General features: G+C 39.2%; 1 protein-coding gene across 4 annotated transcripts in view; it reads right to left on the bottom strand.

Annotated features, from left to right (window-relative positions):
* Positions 1 to 20,076, bottom strand: part of VTI1A (vesicle transport through interaction with t-SNAREs 1A) — a 279,979-nt gene that overhangs the window by 45,840 nt on the left and 214,063 nt on the right. The window contains exon 10 of one of the 4 annotated variants that reach the window (XM_074158915.1): positions 14,038 to 14,044. The exons of the other annotated variants lie outside the window; for them this stretch is intronic. Coding sequence (XP_074015016.1) covers positions 14,038 to 14,044 — 7 coding nt within the window. Of the gene's footprint in view, positions 1 to 14,037; positions 14,045 to 20,076 lie in introns of those variants that run through there. 4 annotated transcript variants of the gene reach the window in all.

Here is a 20,076-nt window from a genome sequence, read left to right as displayed (position 1 = left end):
GTATTCCTTTCAGCTTCCTGGAGACTTGTATATTGCCAATTTATAATTAGTTGCAGATTTTCAATTACTTTCTAGCTAACAAAACAGTTTCATTTGCATTGTTTACTTGCCACTTAACTCAAATTGTACCCAAATTGGTTATTTTAAAATGTGACACAGATTTTCAGGGCCAAAGCAAATTCTATATATTTTAGTGTAACAAGCATCTGTATTTCAGTCTTCAGTGATAAAAGTGTACAGGATTTGGCCAAAACTCAATCAACTCCATCACAATCTCAAAATGCCTCCTGTGCAATTTGTCAAAAGCAGATTTCTTGGCAACAACACATAAAACTACAGCAACGTATAATGAAGAACATAATCTCAGAAAATACGCAAAGTTTGTTTTGTGTACTAATTGAAACTGGGGAACCACTGTAGGCAAATTTAAATTCAAGAGAAGATCAAAGAAATTAACCATCAAAATATCATTCTACTACCGTGCTTAAATATAGTCCACTGCATTCGGTTTCATTCCCGATAGCCTCATTCACCAGGAGCACGCTAAATTCAAGGTGCAGAAATTTGGGGGCAGAGTGACTAACATGAGTGATTTTATTTGGTGCTATTCAGTACCAGGCAGCCCTCAGCTAACTCTGCTATACGATACGCTTTATGATAATGCATCCCGCTACAAGATTGAAGAACTGGCTGTCTGCAGCAATACCCCGTGCCAAGAGATTCCTATTACCAGGGGAGAGAAGTGCTCTCCGCCCCCACTCCTTCCACACATCCATTAAATACAGGTGACTTTTGACTTTCAGGATAGTAAACGCAAGCCTCTGATCAGCGCCTTTGTTGTAGTACTTGCTCTGTAATTAATCACCTTTCTCCTCCTCATCATATTAAATAATCACAGGTTTTAATTATTTTTTTTTAATCCGGAATTTCCAACTCAACTTCTCTAATTGTTCTGAAAAATCCTTCCATCTTTGCTGGATACTGGGGGAGGACACCTGTTATCTGGGCCAGACAGTCGCTTGAAGATAAAGACACACCCGGCATGAAGCAAAACTTCCCATCTCTTTCTCAGTTATTGCACCTGGAGGTGTCCTCATGGCTCTGAGTGGGATGGCAGCAGTGTCACCTGCCTGATGAGTAGTGACAGATTCAGGGCTTACAAGTTCATTCTAAACTGTATGCATATTTCTGCAGCATACACTTCTTTCACATTTTCTGTGACAAATCTTATCCAAAACCACGTTATCTGAACTAGTCTAGTTTTGTAGAGCTATTCTACAATTTCTCCTTCTCCTCCCCTTTCTTGAGCAAGAGCTGTCTGGGCCATGGACTGCCAGCGCCAGCAGAGGTCACAGATCCCACTGCGGCGAAGTCTGACTACAGGAAATAGGCAGATACAATGAGTTCACCAAAGGCTGGAGAAAACTTCCCTGGACATTTTTGACCAAAATTTGATTTTATTCTTGGATCAGAGCTGATGTGAGCACATGAATTGTGCTGGTTCAGTGCTGGTGCTGCAACAAGCAGATGATGTTCTCTTGGTGGAGAAACATCTTCTGGAGAAAGCATTATTGCTATTGTTCACTCTGTTTTCCTGCTTCTTTTCAGTAGAGCACAACAGCATTAGAGCAGTCTGTATAATGTAGATCCTTAATGCTAACCTAGAGTATTTCCTAGGGAATACTACCTAATTATATTCTATGCACAATAGCAATTTAATAAAATATATAAGTTAAAAAACTGAAGTCTACAATTCCTAGCCCCACTCCTGAACACCCATTATTGTCTCCTTCCAGCAGTAAGAAACGGGCATTTAATCTTACTTTTAACTTTCAGTCTTTAAATCAGTTTTAAATCCATGACAAGACTTTACATCCCACCCCATTGTTAGCAAGATTCCTTAATTGCCTCCTTTAAAAGACTTCATCCAACCCTTTTGAAAGTTTAAATAAATTATATCCACCGGTTCTCCTTTATCCATTATTTGTTAACTATTTCAAAGAAATCTGACAGGCTATAGAAATCGTGCTGATTTGTCCCCATCATATTATCCTCATCTAGGTCCTTTATAACTTGATCTTTAATCATTCTCTCAACCATATTTCTTTATGCTGAGGTGCCTCCCAGGTTTATAATTTCAGGGCTCGCCCGTAACACCTTTGTAAAAGGAGGGGAACAATGTTGATCATCCTCCAATAACACTTTCATTTTTATTAAAATAACGCGCTCTCACCATTTGTTAGTTGCTCTGTTACCAGCGATCTATATTTATGACCTCTAGGTTTGCTTATTGAATCTAGATACAGTTTGACACCTCTGAAAAATCCGCAACCGGTACAGACACCATCAGTCCACCTTAGCAACCAGAGTTGTCGGAGATCGTCCCCACAGCACTCTGCTTTCGTCACTGGCTCTCTACGGAACTGAGCTCACGTTACGTCTCAATCCTGACATTCAATACCCTCACGGGATGGACCATGTGGATGCTTCCACTGAATGAGACAATCTCTTGTAACACTGAGCTACGCCCTTCTCTGAGGATCTGCTGTAGGATCAGTCAGCAACAAAGACGAGGCTTGCAAAACTCAAAAGACTGTTGTCTCAGAGGCTGGTGCAAGAGTAAAATTAACTTTTGCAAGAGAGGAAAGTAACAGCAATACCATGCCACTTTCCCAATAAAGAGCAACACTTATTTATTGAGTTTTAATTAGTAATAGAAATAAGCATACCCAGACCTTTGTGAGACAATGGATGGGGCAGCTAAATAAGGAAGCGATATATATCTCTCTCCTTATTTAAACTTTAAAATGCATAATGCATGCAGACGCTATTTTGACAAGAAAGTGAAACCTAAAAACTTAGAGAGCTATTCTGCTCGAGTTTCCTCCAAACTCGTATCATTGCCATACAGATCCAATTATCTATTACAAATTAATTCTTCTAGTCCTTCCAGCACATTTTTTATCCCTTTGTCTCTGTCAGAACGCTGCTGTCACTACTTGCAAAGAAAACCAGCAGAGGAGGTATTTCCCCATTGCCTAGTGATGCAAACAAATAATCTAACTTTTCTACACTCTCCTGCTCATCAAGCTGAACTAGGTTTGACAACTGGAATGTATTAATTAAACCCTTGCACATTTAAGGGGAAAAGAGTCATTCTGCCAAATAAAATGGGACAATAATGAGGACAGCATTGGAGCATCTCTACTGAAAAGTTGCCACATTTCTAGACATATACTCGTTCACCCACTCATCCCTCTCCCCCTCCCCCAGGATCACCAGTTTGGTATGAAGTTCAGAAACAAGTATAACAGCAAGCTGCAGATGAGATAAGTGGGTGCAGAGTGCATTTTTTTAAATTTCCCATGTTAATGACGTGAAGAATTGGTTTTTTCAAAGACTCATATATTATTTTCTCCCACCATTCTTATGAAGGGAAATGATAAGACTATGCAAGAGGTCCACACTTTGCCATGCAAACACTCGGAATCAAGGCCTTTTTGATCTGCTCAGGAAAGGCAGAGGTTTTCCATCACATGTGGGATCTCAACAACCCTCTTTTGGGTTTTACAAATTAATTCCACTATGGAGTGCCCTTTACTTTTGTAGAGTAGCATGCAACTGGGGAAAACACTGCTTGAAGGCTTTGCTTCAACAACAAATGGACCTTAGTGTACGGCAGGAGGAGAGAGAACACCCCAAACCCCCTTTTCCTCCTTTCTAGCCCATATATGTCAGGACCCCAGTTTGCAGTTGCAATACAGGCAAGGGCAGCTGTGGCAACAACAGCGCTGGTGGCAGACAGTCACCTGGAGTGATTAGTGCCGTTCTCAGATAGCCATAAAGAAAAAAAGTCCTGTCACCACATCCTCTAACAGTGTTGCGTGGCAGGGGTTTCCAAGGATAGCCTGAAAGGGAGAGCACACACCAAACACTTGGAAACAACTAATTGCTTGAGAGAGATTGTAAACTTAATAAGTAGGCTACAGAGATCACATCTTTACCATCAACATGTTGAACCATTTATAAGAAAGTTTTGTAATTCTGCATAATTAAGTCTCTTAATAATGTAGATTTGAAGACTACAGAGCCACTGCACTTAAGGTTGATGCTATTTTAATTACATAGAAAAGACATAATTTGGGAAGAAGCCTTGCAGTTTATTACATTTACTTCTGTCAAATAACTTATAATTGTGTGCCAATGTGCCTGAGAAAGGTATTGTGGTTTTTTTTCCTGCTTTTTTTAAACAGCTTATGCCACTCGAAAAGGATTACTTCCTTTGTAAGTTGCTGTTTCAACTGAAGGGTACCAATTAATTAATCCATTTACATAAAACTGTCTTGGATCAGCTACCTACAAAGATAAAGGCTGAAATCTACCTTCTAATTGAACAAATAAAGTTTTAAGAATAAATATATGTTGGTAATTATCTGTACTAATACAAATTAGGAAGTTTAGCTGATAAAATGAATATGTCAGAAATTAAGACTAAATTCTTATCATCCAAATTGAATAAGGAACAGTCTATCCAAAAAAACATTCTTCTAATTTATCTTTCATTTATTGTCACATTACATATCCTTGTATCATTTGATGTCTTGCCATATCACATGATGCAAACGGAGGAGGTGGAATGTCTGTATTTCAAGGGATGAGCTTATACTGATAAGATTTCTTCTTTTTTTTTTTTTTTTGGTTTGGAGGTGGACAGGAGAGAAAAGAAAAACCTCTCATTCACAAATAGTCATTATACACAGCAGGGAATGATAAATGACATAATTTAGCAAAATAACCTGGAGTACTTCAACACACACAATCAAAAGTAAGCTGTTTATTTATCTAACTAACTGTACACAATTGATACGAGTTCATAGTACACTAATATATCAAGTAAAATAATATATGCATGTCTTTTGTTGCAATAGTTTTAGCAGGAGAAACACAGCGTAGAGCTAAATCATGGTCTCTTTAGCATTTAACTACAATCTATATTTTTTCCTCTAAGCTTAAAAGAGGGAACTGTACAAAAACTTCTTATGCCAGTGGAGAAAGAGATCTACACCGGAGATTTGCATTGCTGCAGCCACAGCAGCACAGACAGACCCCATGAAAAATAATTTTTATGTCCAACCTCCAGCGCAGAAGGTGGTTTCTCATCCTCCACCTGTGTGGTGGTTCAGCTGATTAATGGTCTGGCTGTGACAGCTGTTACACATGCAAAACTTGCACTGAAGCGAGTAGTGGGATTTTTTTTATCTGCATAATGACTCGAGGACACAATTCCGAGTCATATCACACGTTCTGAGTCAGGTCTCTTCCTCTACTAATTATTGCATTCTTTGCTAATGGATGGGATACATTTTCTTCCAATATATCCCAACCAACTGTTCTTGCCACACATAAATCAAGATTACAATACTAAAAATTTAATCTAGAGAGGTTTCATATGAAAGCTTGTTATATCTGTCTCCACGCAAAGATTCAGGATCTCAGAAGCAACTGAGATTGTGCATCACACATGTTGTGCCTGCACTTACCAAACCAGGTCACTAAGACTTATGAAAACATTTACGTATACAACTTGGAGTACTCGGTGGGAGTATGCAGCTATATCACAATAAGCACAATGGTAAATACTCACAAGATCAGGGCTCAAATCAGCAAGAGATTTCACACTGCGAACACACCAATATCAATTTTTACTACTGCACAATAATAGGACATTCAGTGAGGATTACTGGGTTTCTACATCTGGAAACAGAGCTGAGGTGGTTAGCTCTACGGGCACAGGATAGCCCTACTCCTAGGTTTATGCAAAGCCTCCAGGTTGTGGGCTGCCCCTAAAAAACCCAAACAAACACACACCTAGCAAATAATCATTTAATACTACGTACGCTGTCTGATCCTTGACTGCAGTACCTCAAGATTTTCATAAAATAATCTGAACTGAGTTACTGAACAAAACAAAATCATCTTTTTACTTAAACAGTACAGCAAACTTGTTCCCTGTGCACAATTCCACTCAAAGTCCACAGCTGAGTTGCTGTTGTTGGACTTCACCGGTTCAGTGCTGGGTTTGCACCTTCTTGGTGGACCAAGCTGGACCCACAAGATGCAAGCCTGGTGCCCAAGTCCTCTCCCCATGGACTGATGGGATTTCCCACCAGGAAAAAAAAACACTGGAGGCAGCTGTGAAGTATGGCACTGAGCCTGGGTGAGGCGAAATGGAACCTGTGTGCGTGTCTTGTGCGTGGAGGGCGCAGGCTGTGATAATTAGGGAGGAGAGGCTAATGCTGCAATAGCCCGAGATGAGATCAGCCGCCAACACCAATGGGTCACACGTCAGAGGAGCCCGGTGCATTAGTCAGTGACCAGGAACTGGTAACAGAGCTGCTGGCTCCACATCAACTATCATACTAAGTCACTTTCAGGAACTTTTGGGTACCTGTTTTAGTGATTTCTTCAGCTCCTGTCTAAATATAACACTAGGTAAACGTGACAGGCATTTACCAAGGTATTTTACAGTCAAAATAGAGTCTCTCTTGCCCTATTTTTATACATATTTCAAGGAAACATTGCAAAAAAGAATATAACAATAGACAGAACTGCACATCTACCATTATAAGCAAAAATTAAACACCTTTAGAGATACAGCTCTGCACAAGTGTGCACACACGTAAACCAAAGCAAAAATACACAGATGTAAGTGCACAACAGAAGATATGAACAAACATAATGGATAAGAGAATGTCTCACTTCTTGATCCAACAGAATGAAGCTTGATTCAATGCTTCATTCTTGACCTTTAGCAATAGTCTAAAATCATCAGTAAAAAAATTATGTACGAACCCAAAACAATACAAGGGAAAAGTTGTTTTCTTCTGTGTGTTTATCTTTCAAACAGTGGTTCAGAAAACCCCTTTGCATTTTATGACTTCTCACAAAATTGGAAGGAAGTGTCACCCAGACAGGTTTACTGATCCCTGGCTTAACAAATATTATGTAGCTGCTGCCTCTATGAGGGTGCACTACCACCTCCTAGAAAGCAATACTTTCATTTCACGTTCAGCAGATAAGGTTTGATGAGTACAGTCACTGCAATGGAAAGCCATAAATGCATTGTGTGCTGTCATTTCATGACAATGGAAATAGATACTACCATATAAATACCGTTCACCACACTACAAATAACACAACACACAGAGCACCATCCTCCCACACTTCTCTATCCACCCTGGATCACAGTCACTGGTGCTAACGTGATTAATAAAACACAATTTGGTACATAAGAATCTGGTTTTACTGAGAAGTTCATCTTTCCTCCTTTGCCTACGGCTTTTATTGTTCTTCAGCTCTGGTTCTAGAAGATGGCCGCACTTTGCAAAATGCTTAGGGATGCTTCATCTATGGAAGATGACATGCTGAATAAACCTCTACATTGCTTCACTGTACATGTATCAAAAGTGAAATTTCTTCTGGCACTAACAGCAAGTGTCATCTGAAAGAGACAGTCTTATCCTGAGGAGTTATTCAAAGAGTAGATGCTGTCTGTGTTTAAAAAGAAAGTAGCAGAAAATCCAAAATGTTCTCCTTTACAGGAATATAGTCATTTCTAATCTCAAGATTGATTTGAACAAGAGAAGAGAACTCTACCAAAGCTGCATTTTTTACAGTTGAGGTTTTAACTTTACATGAAAAAATTAAGACCACTGCTGCACACACGTAAGGCTGTATCTGCAGAATGTTTCACTTCTCTGAAGTCTACCTAGAAGCTGGCCATAGATAAATAATTCAGTTTTAAGAAAATGCTCATTTTTGTAGCTCCTGGATCATTATCTAGAAGTATCTACTGAGCTATAGGAAGGAGATGGTCTTATGAAAGAAAGATCATTAGCTCTGAACCGTACACCCCGTTGACTGCTGCTGTTTTCTGTGATGCAACAACCTTTGGCACACAAATAGACTGGAAACTATGTCACACTCATCTCCTGTAATGGAAAGGAGACAAGCAAAAAGTTTTCTGGCTGATGTACCTGGAAGCTGGTTTCATTTGTACTCATGGAACCAGTAGACAGTAGTTAAAATGTTGCCCCACCGCCTTTACATAAAAATGAGTTTTAGAAATCAGTTCTAGAAAGGAAATTATAATTCAGTTTCTACTTCTGTTTTGCCCCAGATGACTCAGACATTACCTCATTGACAAGGATCAGAAAGAAACCACTGTTTCAACTTGCCAAGCCTGTGGCTAGAAGTGACATTCTGAGTCTGATCTTAAGTAACGATCCCTAAGTAAGAGGCTATATAACTAATTACTAATCCCTTGAGCTGTCTAGGCTATAGATGGCACCATCATACACTATTTATTTATTTGGATGAAATTCTGTATCAAAATATTTCAGCAGGACTACAGTGACCTGGCAAGATACTACAGGGATGGATGACTTAGATAAGCCACAGATCAGACAGATATTCTTAGCAAGTGTATGACTCAAAATGTTAAAGCATATGAAGCTACTTATCAAAAAGCAAAACATACTGCACAATTCTTTCCTGATTTTTTTAACTTTAAGAATGGCGTATAAAGAAACAATATTGAAAAGTCTTAATTTTTCATCAGCTAGCTCTATTCCTAATTATTCCTATATTTTATCCTCTGCAGATGCCAAAGATAAAATAGAAACATAATTAAACGAAAAGCAAGGAAGAGATGTCCTGAACCTAAATGTGTCTAAGATAACCTAGTTTTTGGAATCTAAACAAACCTCTCTTTAAACATTTCTTCTGCAGTGTGCCTCACTTGGAAGCATCTTCATTTCCACGTGAAAATCACAAAATTGAATCCCTGACACCAATGCGACTAAGACCTCAAGAGCTTTTCTCCCTTAAAATGTACAATCATTTCTCACTAGCTGACACTAGCTGTTGACCTGTGTGATTTGTTATCTTCGACATAAAGTACACAAAAAGCTTTAGAAATTCCACATACAGGACCATCTGGTTAGTGTTACCCCATTTATTCCACTCTTTTTCCATGAAATGTTTGAACCAGAAGTATACGAAACACTAATAATAAGTAGAATGTTCAACAAATGTTAATGACTGACTATAACTTATCATATTTTTCATTCTAAATTCCTCATGGAAGCAATTCGTTTGTTTTTAGAAATCTTCACCATTAGAGAATTTTCTCACTGGCCTGAAGAACTGATAATTTTCTTTTTCATAGCACTTGCCAGTTATGTGTGTGTAGAATCCAAACACAGGGAGTTAAAATGGCATACATTTTACTTCTGGCATACATACCCTTACACATGCTTAAGTCCTGTGATAGGACTATGTCTCCATTGCTTAATGTGTTGAATAGCGAAGGTATCTGCTGGCTTTCAAGTGCATGGCAAAAAATATTCTGTGCAGACGTGCACATGGTTGTTTTCTGAAATTCAGACATGGTGATGAGTGGGAATCCATTTTCTCATCCTACAAAAGTCTTCAAGAGTTCAAAAATTTTCCAAGCCCATATCAGCTTGCAAACCAATTATTTTTATATGATAAACCAGAGAAGAAATGAGCACACACTCCAGAAAAGGCAACAACTCCACAACTATTGTGCTCCCTGTGATCTGAAAGATCAAGATCTAGTTCCCTAATTCAGACTGAAGGCTCATGTTTCATATATCAGCTGAATTGTCTATCTACTGACTCTTCCAGGGAAAGTGTCTGTTTCTCCTCTTGTAATTATTCATTTCCAAATTCAAGTTATTCATAGCAGCAGACATTTGGATCCATCCCCACAGCTCCCCCAGACACAGCCACATGACTATTTGGATGGATGAGAAAAGGGCAATGGACACTAGGTCTGTATATATCCCTTTCTAGCTCCTTTTGACCAGAAACTCTATCTTTGTCAACTGCAGTAGGAAAGGGCACAACACCAATGTTGCATAGTTGATTTTTTGGGGGTTCTACAAAAATCTCTCCCTATCTATGCTGAAGTGCTACCATGCTCATTTGTGCACGTGGGTATATCAGATAGGATCCACAGGACTCAGGACTTTCCAAAGTAGAGAACTGGACTGGGCATATTGTCTCTCAAACCCACTGCTCCCACTGTACTGAAAACCAGAACATTTCCCAGCCACTGATGCGGGGAAACTGATGTGTCCTAACTCAGCTTTTTATCCTAGCAGCTAGCAATCACCTCTCAAGCTTTTGAGCTCCCCCCAGACTCTCCATTCCAGTCTGAAAAGAATAGTTCGGGCTGTGTAAGAAAATGATGCTGCTTGGCGCATCAGCCAACACATGGAGTATGATGGCTATTGCAGGGCAAGTGAGTTTGGAGAGCCCAGTTACCCTCCAATGCATTGTCAGGCCTCCAGTGACTGAGTCAAGGACAGGCCTGGAGCTTTTGTGACACTGCAATACATTGAATAAAATATATTTCAGATTGACTCCCTTGCATTTTATATGCATAATAGAAATTTATATAACATACATTCAGGGGAGAAATATATTCTAGGAGTGCACCCATGTTCATCATGTCAGTGAACATTTTATAATTTATTTTCCTATTTGCAACAAAACAAACAAGTGCTAGATTCCTGAACCAACAGTAACCCCTACTGAGTCTATACATGTAGCAAGAGAAAAGTAGGAACAGGATGATGCATGGCTTGAAAAAATTGCAAGAAACTGGATCTCCTTTCAGATCATCTCAGGTTCATCCTTTCAAACACTATTATAAATTAAAGAGCTATAACGAATTTTGTCATGGGTGGGGGTTTGGTTTGAAGCAACAATACTACATTTGATTCAAGAATAATCTATTGCGACCTATAATACCAGTGTGGCAGCTTTTTTAAATTAACTGACCACAGCTAGCAAACAGCTATTAACATGGTGACTGTGTGGGGATACAAAGATATGCAGTGTCTGTGCTGCTGAACCACAAAGTATTTTTAAAAGAAGAAAAAATTAAAGAGGACGGCCTCCCCCTCCCCAACTGGTCACTGAGACAATGAACTTATTCAATCTTTACAGTCTTTTGTGCTTCTTTATAGGAATATTCCACCAATTTCCAAAATTATAGCTGGTGGTTGACTTAATACGATTTGTGCACTAAACAAATGACAGTGTTCACAACATGGCTAAGCATTATATTAAATCAGTGATTAGTGCTGCCTCGTATATATGTCACATGACAAAACCATCATACAGCTTTGCAATTGCCTGTGTAAGTATGTACAGTAATAAGGCCACCCTGATATCGAAACATCCAGACACGGCTTACTATTCACTGTTCAACTCCTCCACCCAGCAGCATTGACACCAACCTCTTCCATTTTCTCTTCCCAACAAACTGCAGATGTGTCTTTTGTGCGGGAGGCAAAACTAAAAGACTTAAGGAATGACCTTCAACATAGCAATATGGATACGAGTTGGCAACGGCCACACAAGCAGTAGTGCTGGCTGCATTCTTCCCAAGAAGGATGGATGTACCAGTGCATCCCACTGGTCTCCAGTGGCAGAGAGGACAGAAGTGACGAGGTCAAGCTAAATCCTGGGTCTCCAACCCAGGACAGAATTATGCTGCTATTGCACTAACAGGCCAGTTCAGATCATCTGTTCTTGCCTTTCCATCAACACCAGATGGTTCATATAAGAATACCGTATATCCTCAGCATGGTAAGAAGCTATAGGATTTTTTTTTTTCAGATTTTGAGGAATATGGTTGCCTAAGGACAGATATGTGCTTTGCTATAAGACCGCCTGGTAGTAAACAGCCTTTTAAAAAAGGCAGTAATTTTTTTCAGAAGCAAATAATGAAAACTGCATATCTGAGGACATAATGAAAACAATGTTTTTAACAGAGTAGGAAATCTGTAAAGCTGAATTTTAAATTATTATGAGAAATCAACAAAGCAACGAGTCCATTCTTGTAATAATTTTAAAAAATGCAAATGAAGAGACCAGTGACTTTTTTTTCCAGCAGGAAAGTATAATTTTGTCCTACTTCCTTATAATAAAGAACAAGGAAATTATTTTGGCTCAGGCAATATAACGGTTCACCTCAAAGGTAGATGCCAGGCTTAGAAAACTTGTAGCGATAATTCCCGAGTTTCAGAAAGCAACTGTGAGGAGTTGGTTATGATGGGGACGCATACAAAGCCATCGTTACAATGCACCTCTTCCTTCTGCTTATTGAAAGAGCAGCTTTGGAAAAGCTTGAAGAATATTTTTGATACCGGCATTTTCTTTGCTCATCACTTTGACCATTGTTATTCCTCTTTGCTGTGGTTTCCCTTTTTCTGTTATATAAACATAATCTACTTGCTTTTCTTTCAAAGCATTCTCAGCCTAATCCCCTCCCAACCTATTCTCATTCATTTATTCCAGAGGGGAGAGCTCCCACCTCCAGTCAGCCCCTGACAGTAGGCTCCATCACCCATTTGTTACCTTTTCAAGCAAGGATCTTTGTGCTTTCTCCCCTGCTGCCCCCTTGCTTGGGTAGAGCTCCTTGTTCATGTCCACAAAGCTGCCTCGTTATCCTCCTTCAAATCCCCTCTCAAGCCTCCTCTTAACTCTGATGCCAGAAAAAAAGCTTGACAATGGCTGTGCCGCTGCAATATTGAGCCCACTACCTATGAAGCCGACCTCCTTATTCACTCCTCGTGCTTCCCCATCTGCTTATATCCACCTGTTGTCTCCTGTCGTTGGGTTTAAAAGTTATCACAGGAGAAAGGGCTAAATCAGCTTGAATTACTCTGCATTTGCTGAGAAATCATATTCCTGTCAGCTGAGAGGAGGCAACTTGTTACCCTGAGAAAATATCTTTATATGCCTCAGCCATCTGGATGTAAATTCTCTGGAGGGGGCAACTCTTTGCTCTGTATTTGTATGCTGCCTAAGGGTCCTGGTCTTTGCTATTTCACGGCACAAAAACATTGCTGGATATATAATAAGGATTACGTTTGCTCTTCTAGACGCCTAGTTGTGTGTGTTACCCGAGCTTGGGAGCCTGAGCACATGGAGAGAAGACAGAAAGTTTACTAAACAGTTGAATGAAATATGGATCAGCCTCTCAAGAGTATTGAGCATATGGCCCATATTTAAATATGACTAACACACAGGCAAAATTCTGGTCTAATAAATATTTAGTAAATTGGGTGATAGACATATACAGCTACAAACTACCTGGTTACCCATCCATTAATACAGCTACCAGGAGCGGGGGGTTAAAAAAGCTCAGCTTTAAGAGCAACACCATCTATCTCTACCAGGTTGCTATTCCCACTCCCTCCTCTCCCCACCACATTGGACAAATAATAGAGCAGCATCACTCAGTCTAAACCACTTCATAGGCAGGATTAAAACTTTTAGCTATTGGGAAATTATCTTTTTTACAAAGCTAGATTTTATTTCATAGGTGAAGTGGGTTTTCAGTGATGCTAACAGAAGTGAGTTGGTGCTGTAGAGGACAGGGAAGAAGACTTCCTCTGAGTGGGGAAATCAAATCTCTGAATTGTTCAAAGTATGGAAAAAACATCTTTTATTGAAGCAATCAACCCAATTTTCAATCTGCCATTTAATTAAAAGAAGAAAAAAAAAAGAGAGGTATTTTTACTCTAAAAGTAAATACACAGAATTCAAAAGCAAATCTCACAACCTTTACCTTTGTGCTTGCTTTTTGCCTGATGGTGAGACTTGAATTAGTGCTTGCCTAAAAATCCCATGTAGGAAAGTGTGGGATCAGTTTCTTCCTTGCTTTTTTAAAAAAAAACTTTTGTAAGTAAAAAAAAAAACAACCAAGGCTGCAGGGTAATGTTTTTCATTAACCGGAACGCACATTTTCAGAAGTAAAACTGCATGCTTTTTTCTGGCAATAATTAACAAATTATTGTATATCATTTTTTTAAAATTACTCCCCAGATAATGACTTTTCTGTTTCTTTACACCAATGAATATTGCCAACCTGTTTGTTTTTAAGAACAAAGAGAGAAGTCCAAAGCCCATTGCTGCAAGCCATATTTCCAATCCCTATCTTCTGCAGTTTTGAACTATAAAAAACCCATCTTTTTCTCAAACTTAATATAGAAAAATTAGCATGACCAAAACAGTTTCAAACCCCAATCTTCAAATGAAAGTGCAAAATGAATTTGAAACTGCAAATGAAGTAACATTTGTTTTAGTAAACAGCAATTTGTACTGATAAGTTTATTTACACAAGAGCACACCACATTTTTTCCATCTGTATTATTTGACAAGATGGATCCAAAATTCAAGAAAAGTAAAATTGAATAAACAAGGGTATCTGTATATTTAAAAATCGATTTCTTTTATTACTCCACCTAATACTAAATCAGCACAATGCAACTGCCATTTTAGGGAAGTCTTACAAAGTTTGAATGAGCAAGTGTACTTCATTACAAAAGATAAAAGTTTCTTCTTCCCTACAGTGAATACAGGTAATTTCAGAAGCTGTGGCTTATAATTATTCACTGCTGAAAGGCTTTTAAAAGGTCCATATTGAAAACAGTGACCCCCAGCTTCCCCTCAGAATGAATGGAGGTAAAAATTTTCATTTTGCTGGAATACTGGTTGATAACTGTTAGGCAAAACATGCATTTCTTCATCACAGCGCGGTCTGCAGGTTCATTTAAATAACAATATCATCCAGCATAAAAGTCACAAAAGAATTATCTGGCAATTTCAATATGTTGAAATGTATTATTAGTGCTAACAATGGGCACCTCGAGTAAATAAATGAATGTCTTTTATTGGCAGCATTACTTCCGATTATTTAGCTTTACGGAATATCAAACTTTATAATTCAACACCTTGGTCAAGAGTGTTTGCTTGTTTAACTTTTGAACTAGAATTGACATTTTTAAATGTCTCTCCAATTTCCTCTTCCTTTCCCCACTGTTCCCAAGAAAGTAAAAAATATACATTGCCCAAGCACAGGGAGCAGTATTTTGTCCTTTTGTAAGAGATTTAAAGAGCCACCTTCATACTGTCATTATTTTTCATGCAAAAATAAATCCCAAATATGGAAATCAGATTTTTTTTTTTTGCTAAAGATATCAACCCAGTATTTATAAATTATATCAACAGAATACAAAATGCCTCAGCAGTCTTTGCTGACCTGCAAATCCCACAGAAAACTTTAACATTTTAGAATCTTATTATTACAGGAATATCATATCTCTCTCAAGAGATCCCAGCCCAATTCATTACCATAAAGATACAAATTACAGTGGGAGAAGTACCGCCTCTGGGCTTGATACAGTGTCCAAAAACACACGATGATGGCAAGAGCACTCTTAAAAGCGTTCCCACCACACATCTTCAAATAGCTCCGGGAGGAGCTGTGTCGGTTATCAGAGATCTCACCGCACTTGACTTTGCAGGGTCTTTTCCCTTAGCTGCCTTTCCGATACACTGTCCTCCTCTGCCATGCCAGCCCTTGGTCACTTCCCCTGGGATGACATTTCTGCCCCTACAGCAGAGCTGATGCCACAGAATGGTTTGCTCGGTGCAAAGCTTGGTGATTCAGCTTATATCACCAACAAAAGCTAGGTTTGATTTAAGCCTCTGGTCTTTGCACTGGAATGACTGAAGCACAGCTCCCCACGTTCGATTTTGTCAGGTCTGCTGTAGGGTTGGTAACCTCGGGCATGTGGATGGGAAGGACAGCAAAGAGATGGTAATGTTTGATACACCACAGCTCAATTCCTTGTAGAACAACTGTCAATATCCTGCATCTACTGAGTTTGTTAGGCACTTCTTCACATCCAAGATACCCACTTAAGAGGACAGCCAAAAATAAATAACCTCACATGAAAACGGCAGGTTCAGTTGAGCCTAAAGAAAGAAAAAAACTTTTCCCAAAAGACAATGAATACAACCAAGTTGCGCAGCATCACTTGGGCAAACATATTTATACCATTAACACAAAGATGATCCTAGAAACGGACGGAGGCTGATGGGACATGTTGAACCAGAAGAGCAGCTTTAGAACATGGATATACTAAAATGATCCTTTCTTTTCTACCAGTGCAGCAAGGATAGAGTTTGTAATTCAGGAAGAAAAAAAAAAAAATTACTTATTTTCACGCATCTGCAGGTAAGGAGAAATACAATCCTGTTTAATGTTCGCTGTGTTGCTTTCACGCTAGTACATGACCTGGCACAGTATCAACCTCAAATGTTTGCAGAGATTATAAAGACAAGATAGAAGTCAGTCTTGTAATTAAGGCAGCACATTCAGATACGGGAAATCAAGGTTCAGTTCTCAATGTTGCAACGCATGCTCTGCATCACCTTTGGTAAGTTACAATCTGTGCATCTGGAGCAGACGGCAGGGATAACACTACTCCCTTCTCCCATTCTTTGTCTTGACATCCAAGATTATTAACTTACCAGTGCAGAGGATTTCTCTTAATTTGTGTTTATATGATAATTTGTACAACATGGCCCTAATTTCAGATGGAGACTCTATGCACCACTATACTTCTAAATAAAGCCTGGCCAGATTTCTTCAAGTCCACAGAGCCAAATTACAGCAATTCATTTAAACAAATTGAAGAAGGGCTTGTATATGGAAAGATATAGAGACTGAACATGTGGTTAGCAAGGGGGAGTTTCTTGTGCTGTTAATCCAATTCCAGGGTGACTGCTGGGAATCTTCTTTACTCAGTAAAGCCCTTAATTATGAAGGGAGTCTACACAGAACTGCTGGGGACAAAAGCAACGAACAAGTGTCATGGTTAAACTACCTTTGCTTTTATAATTGGCTCATTTCAAATGTCTAATAGAGACAAAAGTGTACAAACTCGGAGCCACTGGACCAGAAGCACTATACTGTTTTTAAATGATGGGTCAGTGCCATCCACATCCTGTAGCTAAAAAGGTATGTTCGGCTGTGAAAGTATTTATAAATATTACACAAGTGCCGCAAGGAGTAAATAGCGGGGAATAGTAGTAACCTGTGACGACTCCAACATGTGATACTGAAAACCCAAAAAGCAATTTGGCACTTTCAAATGCTGGCACTAAATACAGCCGAGTAATGTGTTTCTACAGCTCTCATTCTGTACATCTGTGATCTCACCCTCAGGTCTATAGCCAAATACAAGAAAAGAAATAAGAAGGAGCCGCAGAAACATGTGAGAAAGAAATACTAAATAGTAGACCATTCTCCTACCCCTGTTGCTTTGTGGCACAGAGACAAGGTTAGCAATGGAAATTCTGCTGCAGGCAGCCAAAAATTCAAAGAGAAGAAGAATCCAAGCAACAACAGACCTGCAAAGCTCAAGAAGATCCTAGAGCCAGAATTACAGCCTGTCTTAGGTTCCCTGCACAGACAGGTCTGATCCAGCATGCCACTTGCTTGGTTTTTTTCTTTTTTCTGTAAGCATGAAAATGGTTCATTGCTCCTGACTTCAACATATTTTTTATCTAATGTGCAAGCTGCTAGACAGTATGACACTAGAGACTGATATCATACAAATATTGCAAAGAATTCTGATAAAGTATTAACTTAGTGCTCTGACCAGTTATTAATGGAAGCTTTCTCAGTTATTACAACCATCATGTCAAAACTTGAGCCAAAGGAATTTACTCAGCCTCTGTCCAAGGAATATGACACAGGAATGCAATACACATATGGCAAAGATTTAATGTATGTGATGACTGCTAGGCAAATGATGTTTTTATTGTCCAAGAAACAATGGCATATTCAAATCTGGTACAAGTAAGGAGTGAATAATGATGTTAGATCATTGCACCACGAGGGAAACACAGAAGAAAAATTTGTTGCAAATTTAGTCTCTCTGTGAACGGAGTAAAACGATACAGAGGACGGGCAGACCATCAGGAATCCAATTGCTTTCGGGAAGAGGGGGGCTGGCATTTTTTTATTGCCAGCAGTTTTCTAATGAACTGTTGACAGTCACAGATGTTCTTACACCTCAAACAGCTGGGGTTCTCAAAAATTCACCATGTGGCCAAGCGTCAAATTTTAACTGGCTTTTACCTGCCTTTGCTGTTCTGACTACTGAGAGTAAGCCAGTGGTTTATATTTTTGCTGTTAGTAGTTGCTAACTAAATTAAAACTCTTCACACAGGAGTAACGGTAGCTTGCCTTTGCCCTGTTGTGTAGGTAAACACTGCAGCTTAAAACCAGGAGTAAACAACAAAAGGAAAGGCACTCCTTGTAAACAGCAACAATAAAGGCAAGCAAATTTCCTAATTGGAACAAGATATACCAGTTTTCACTTCGCTCTTTAGGAGCATCATTAAAATGTGCACAAAATCACCAGTTTTCCACGCCCTTCTCCCTTTTTTGGTCACCAAAAAACCCAGTTAAAAAGGGATTTGTAACCAATCCCCGAGCCATGAAATTGTCACAGCAGCAATGATACAAGATTTAAGGTAAAAAATAAACATTAAGAATTAAAAACATGGGACCTGCTATCGGACAATCACTATTTCTCCAAGCTATAGGGATCTCTGGTCTTTGTGATTGCAAACGAGCATTTACTGAGAAAGCTACTAGAACGGGATGTAAAAAGATCTTTATAGTCACTGCTCTGGTTGGATTTCCTGAAACAAATTAGAGTAAATTCAGAATTTCCCTGGATTATAGAAGAAGCCAAACTTATATGAGTCTAAGAAATCAATTGGAGACTGTTGCTTTTACCTAGTTGCATCCTCTAATCCAAGGGTGGAAAAACTGCCATACATCGCTCCACAACTTCAGGGTCTCAAAATGCCTTAGTCATTTTCCCATGACAGGGTGTGCCATCTGATTTTGACAGAAAACAGAAATTGAACTTTTACACGGTACTTTTTAGAGGCTCTTTTATATGGGAATGATCCCAATCTTAAACAGTTTTCTTTTACCCTAATAAATACTGTTCTTGTTAGCTTATGCTAAAAGAATAGCAGTATGTATAAACTGGTGCCTCTTGAATCTTCTCTCTCAAATAAGGTATTTCTGAACTTGAAAAATATCACCTGAAAAAATCTGTCTTTTTATGACCTAGCAAAATGGCTGGTATTCAAAAAGTGTGTTTATTTTTAAGTGATATGTATTTGATAGTTTGACTTGGTTTTAATCATCTAATACAGAGGTGACTTGCTAATAATGACAACAAAAATACCTGAAAATACCATTCATTTACAGATTTCAAATTTAAGACCTCCCAACACTTCTCATGAAGTGTCACCTTCACTTCAAAAAACAGGAAAAAAAAAAAAAACAGCAGAAGCCACATTCCATAAGGTGAAGAGAGAGAAAGAAGTCCAGCCAGATTACATGTTCCAGTGTGGTGGTTTATTGCTAGATGGTACAACCCAGTTCTCTGTTGTCAGTTAACGTATGTAAAAAGTAAAACAAAGAAATTAACTACAACTGTTACTTTGGAACAGGGGTTTGCACAATTCTTCTGATGACTTCTACTCTGTATTACAAATGTATATTACTTTTAATCTTGCAGATTAAACTACAACCGACTGTCACACTGTGGTTCCTCCCCTATGGAAACACTGCAACAAGTGTCGTCCTTACACCAGTAGGAGCAAACGGCACCGGGGCTGTTGGCCCAGGACCTCTATTGAGATACCAAGATTGCCCAGTAGCTCAGTGCATTCCAGTGCACAGAGCTCCCATCTGATGAGCAGTTTATGATGGTTCATTCTTCAGGGGCCTACAGCAAACGCACTCAAATTTTTCTGTTTCATTTGCTCTATCCCCACGTGTTCACAAGAAATGCCTGGGAACACGTAAAATAAGGTCCAGCTTTTTGCATGTCACTGACATACCGTGTTGTGGTACTCTCTAGGCTTAGACTGGATTTCTCCAAGACGGGACTGCACACAGTCCTGCTCCATGTAAAATTCTGTACTGTGAGGGTGGTGAAGCACTGGAACAGGTTGCCCAGGGAAGCTGTGGATACTCCATCCCTGGAAGCGTTTAAGGCCAGGCTGGATGGGGCTTTGAGCAACCTGCTCTGGTGGGAGGTGTCCCTGCCCATGGCAGGGGGTTTGGAGCTCAATGATCTTTAAGGTCCC

The sequence above is a fragment of the Numenius arquata genome, chromosome 15, assembly GCF_964106895.1.
Source record: "Numenius arquata chromosome 15, bNumArq3.hap1.1, whole genome shotgun sequence".
In the NCBI taxonomy this organism is placed as follows: domain Eukaryota; kingdom Metazoa; phylum Chordata; class Aves; order Charadriiformes; family Scolopacidae; genus Numenius; species Numenius arquata.
Note: the sequence above shows the minus strand (reverse complement) of the source record. Positions and strands in the feature narration are given on the sequence as shown.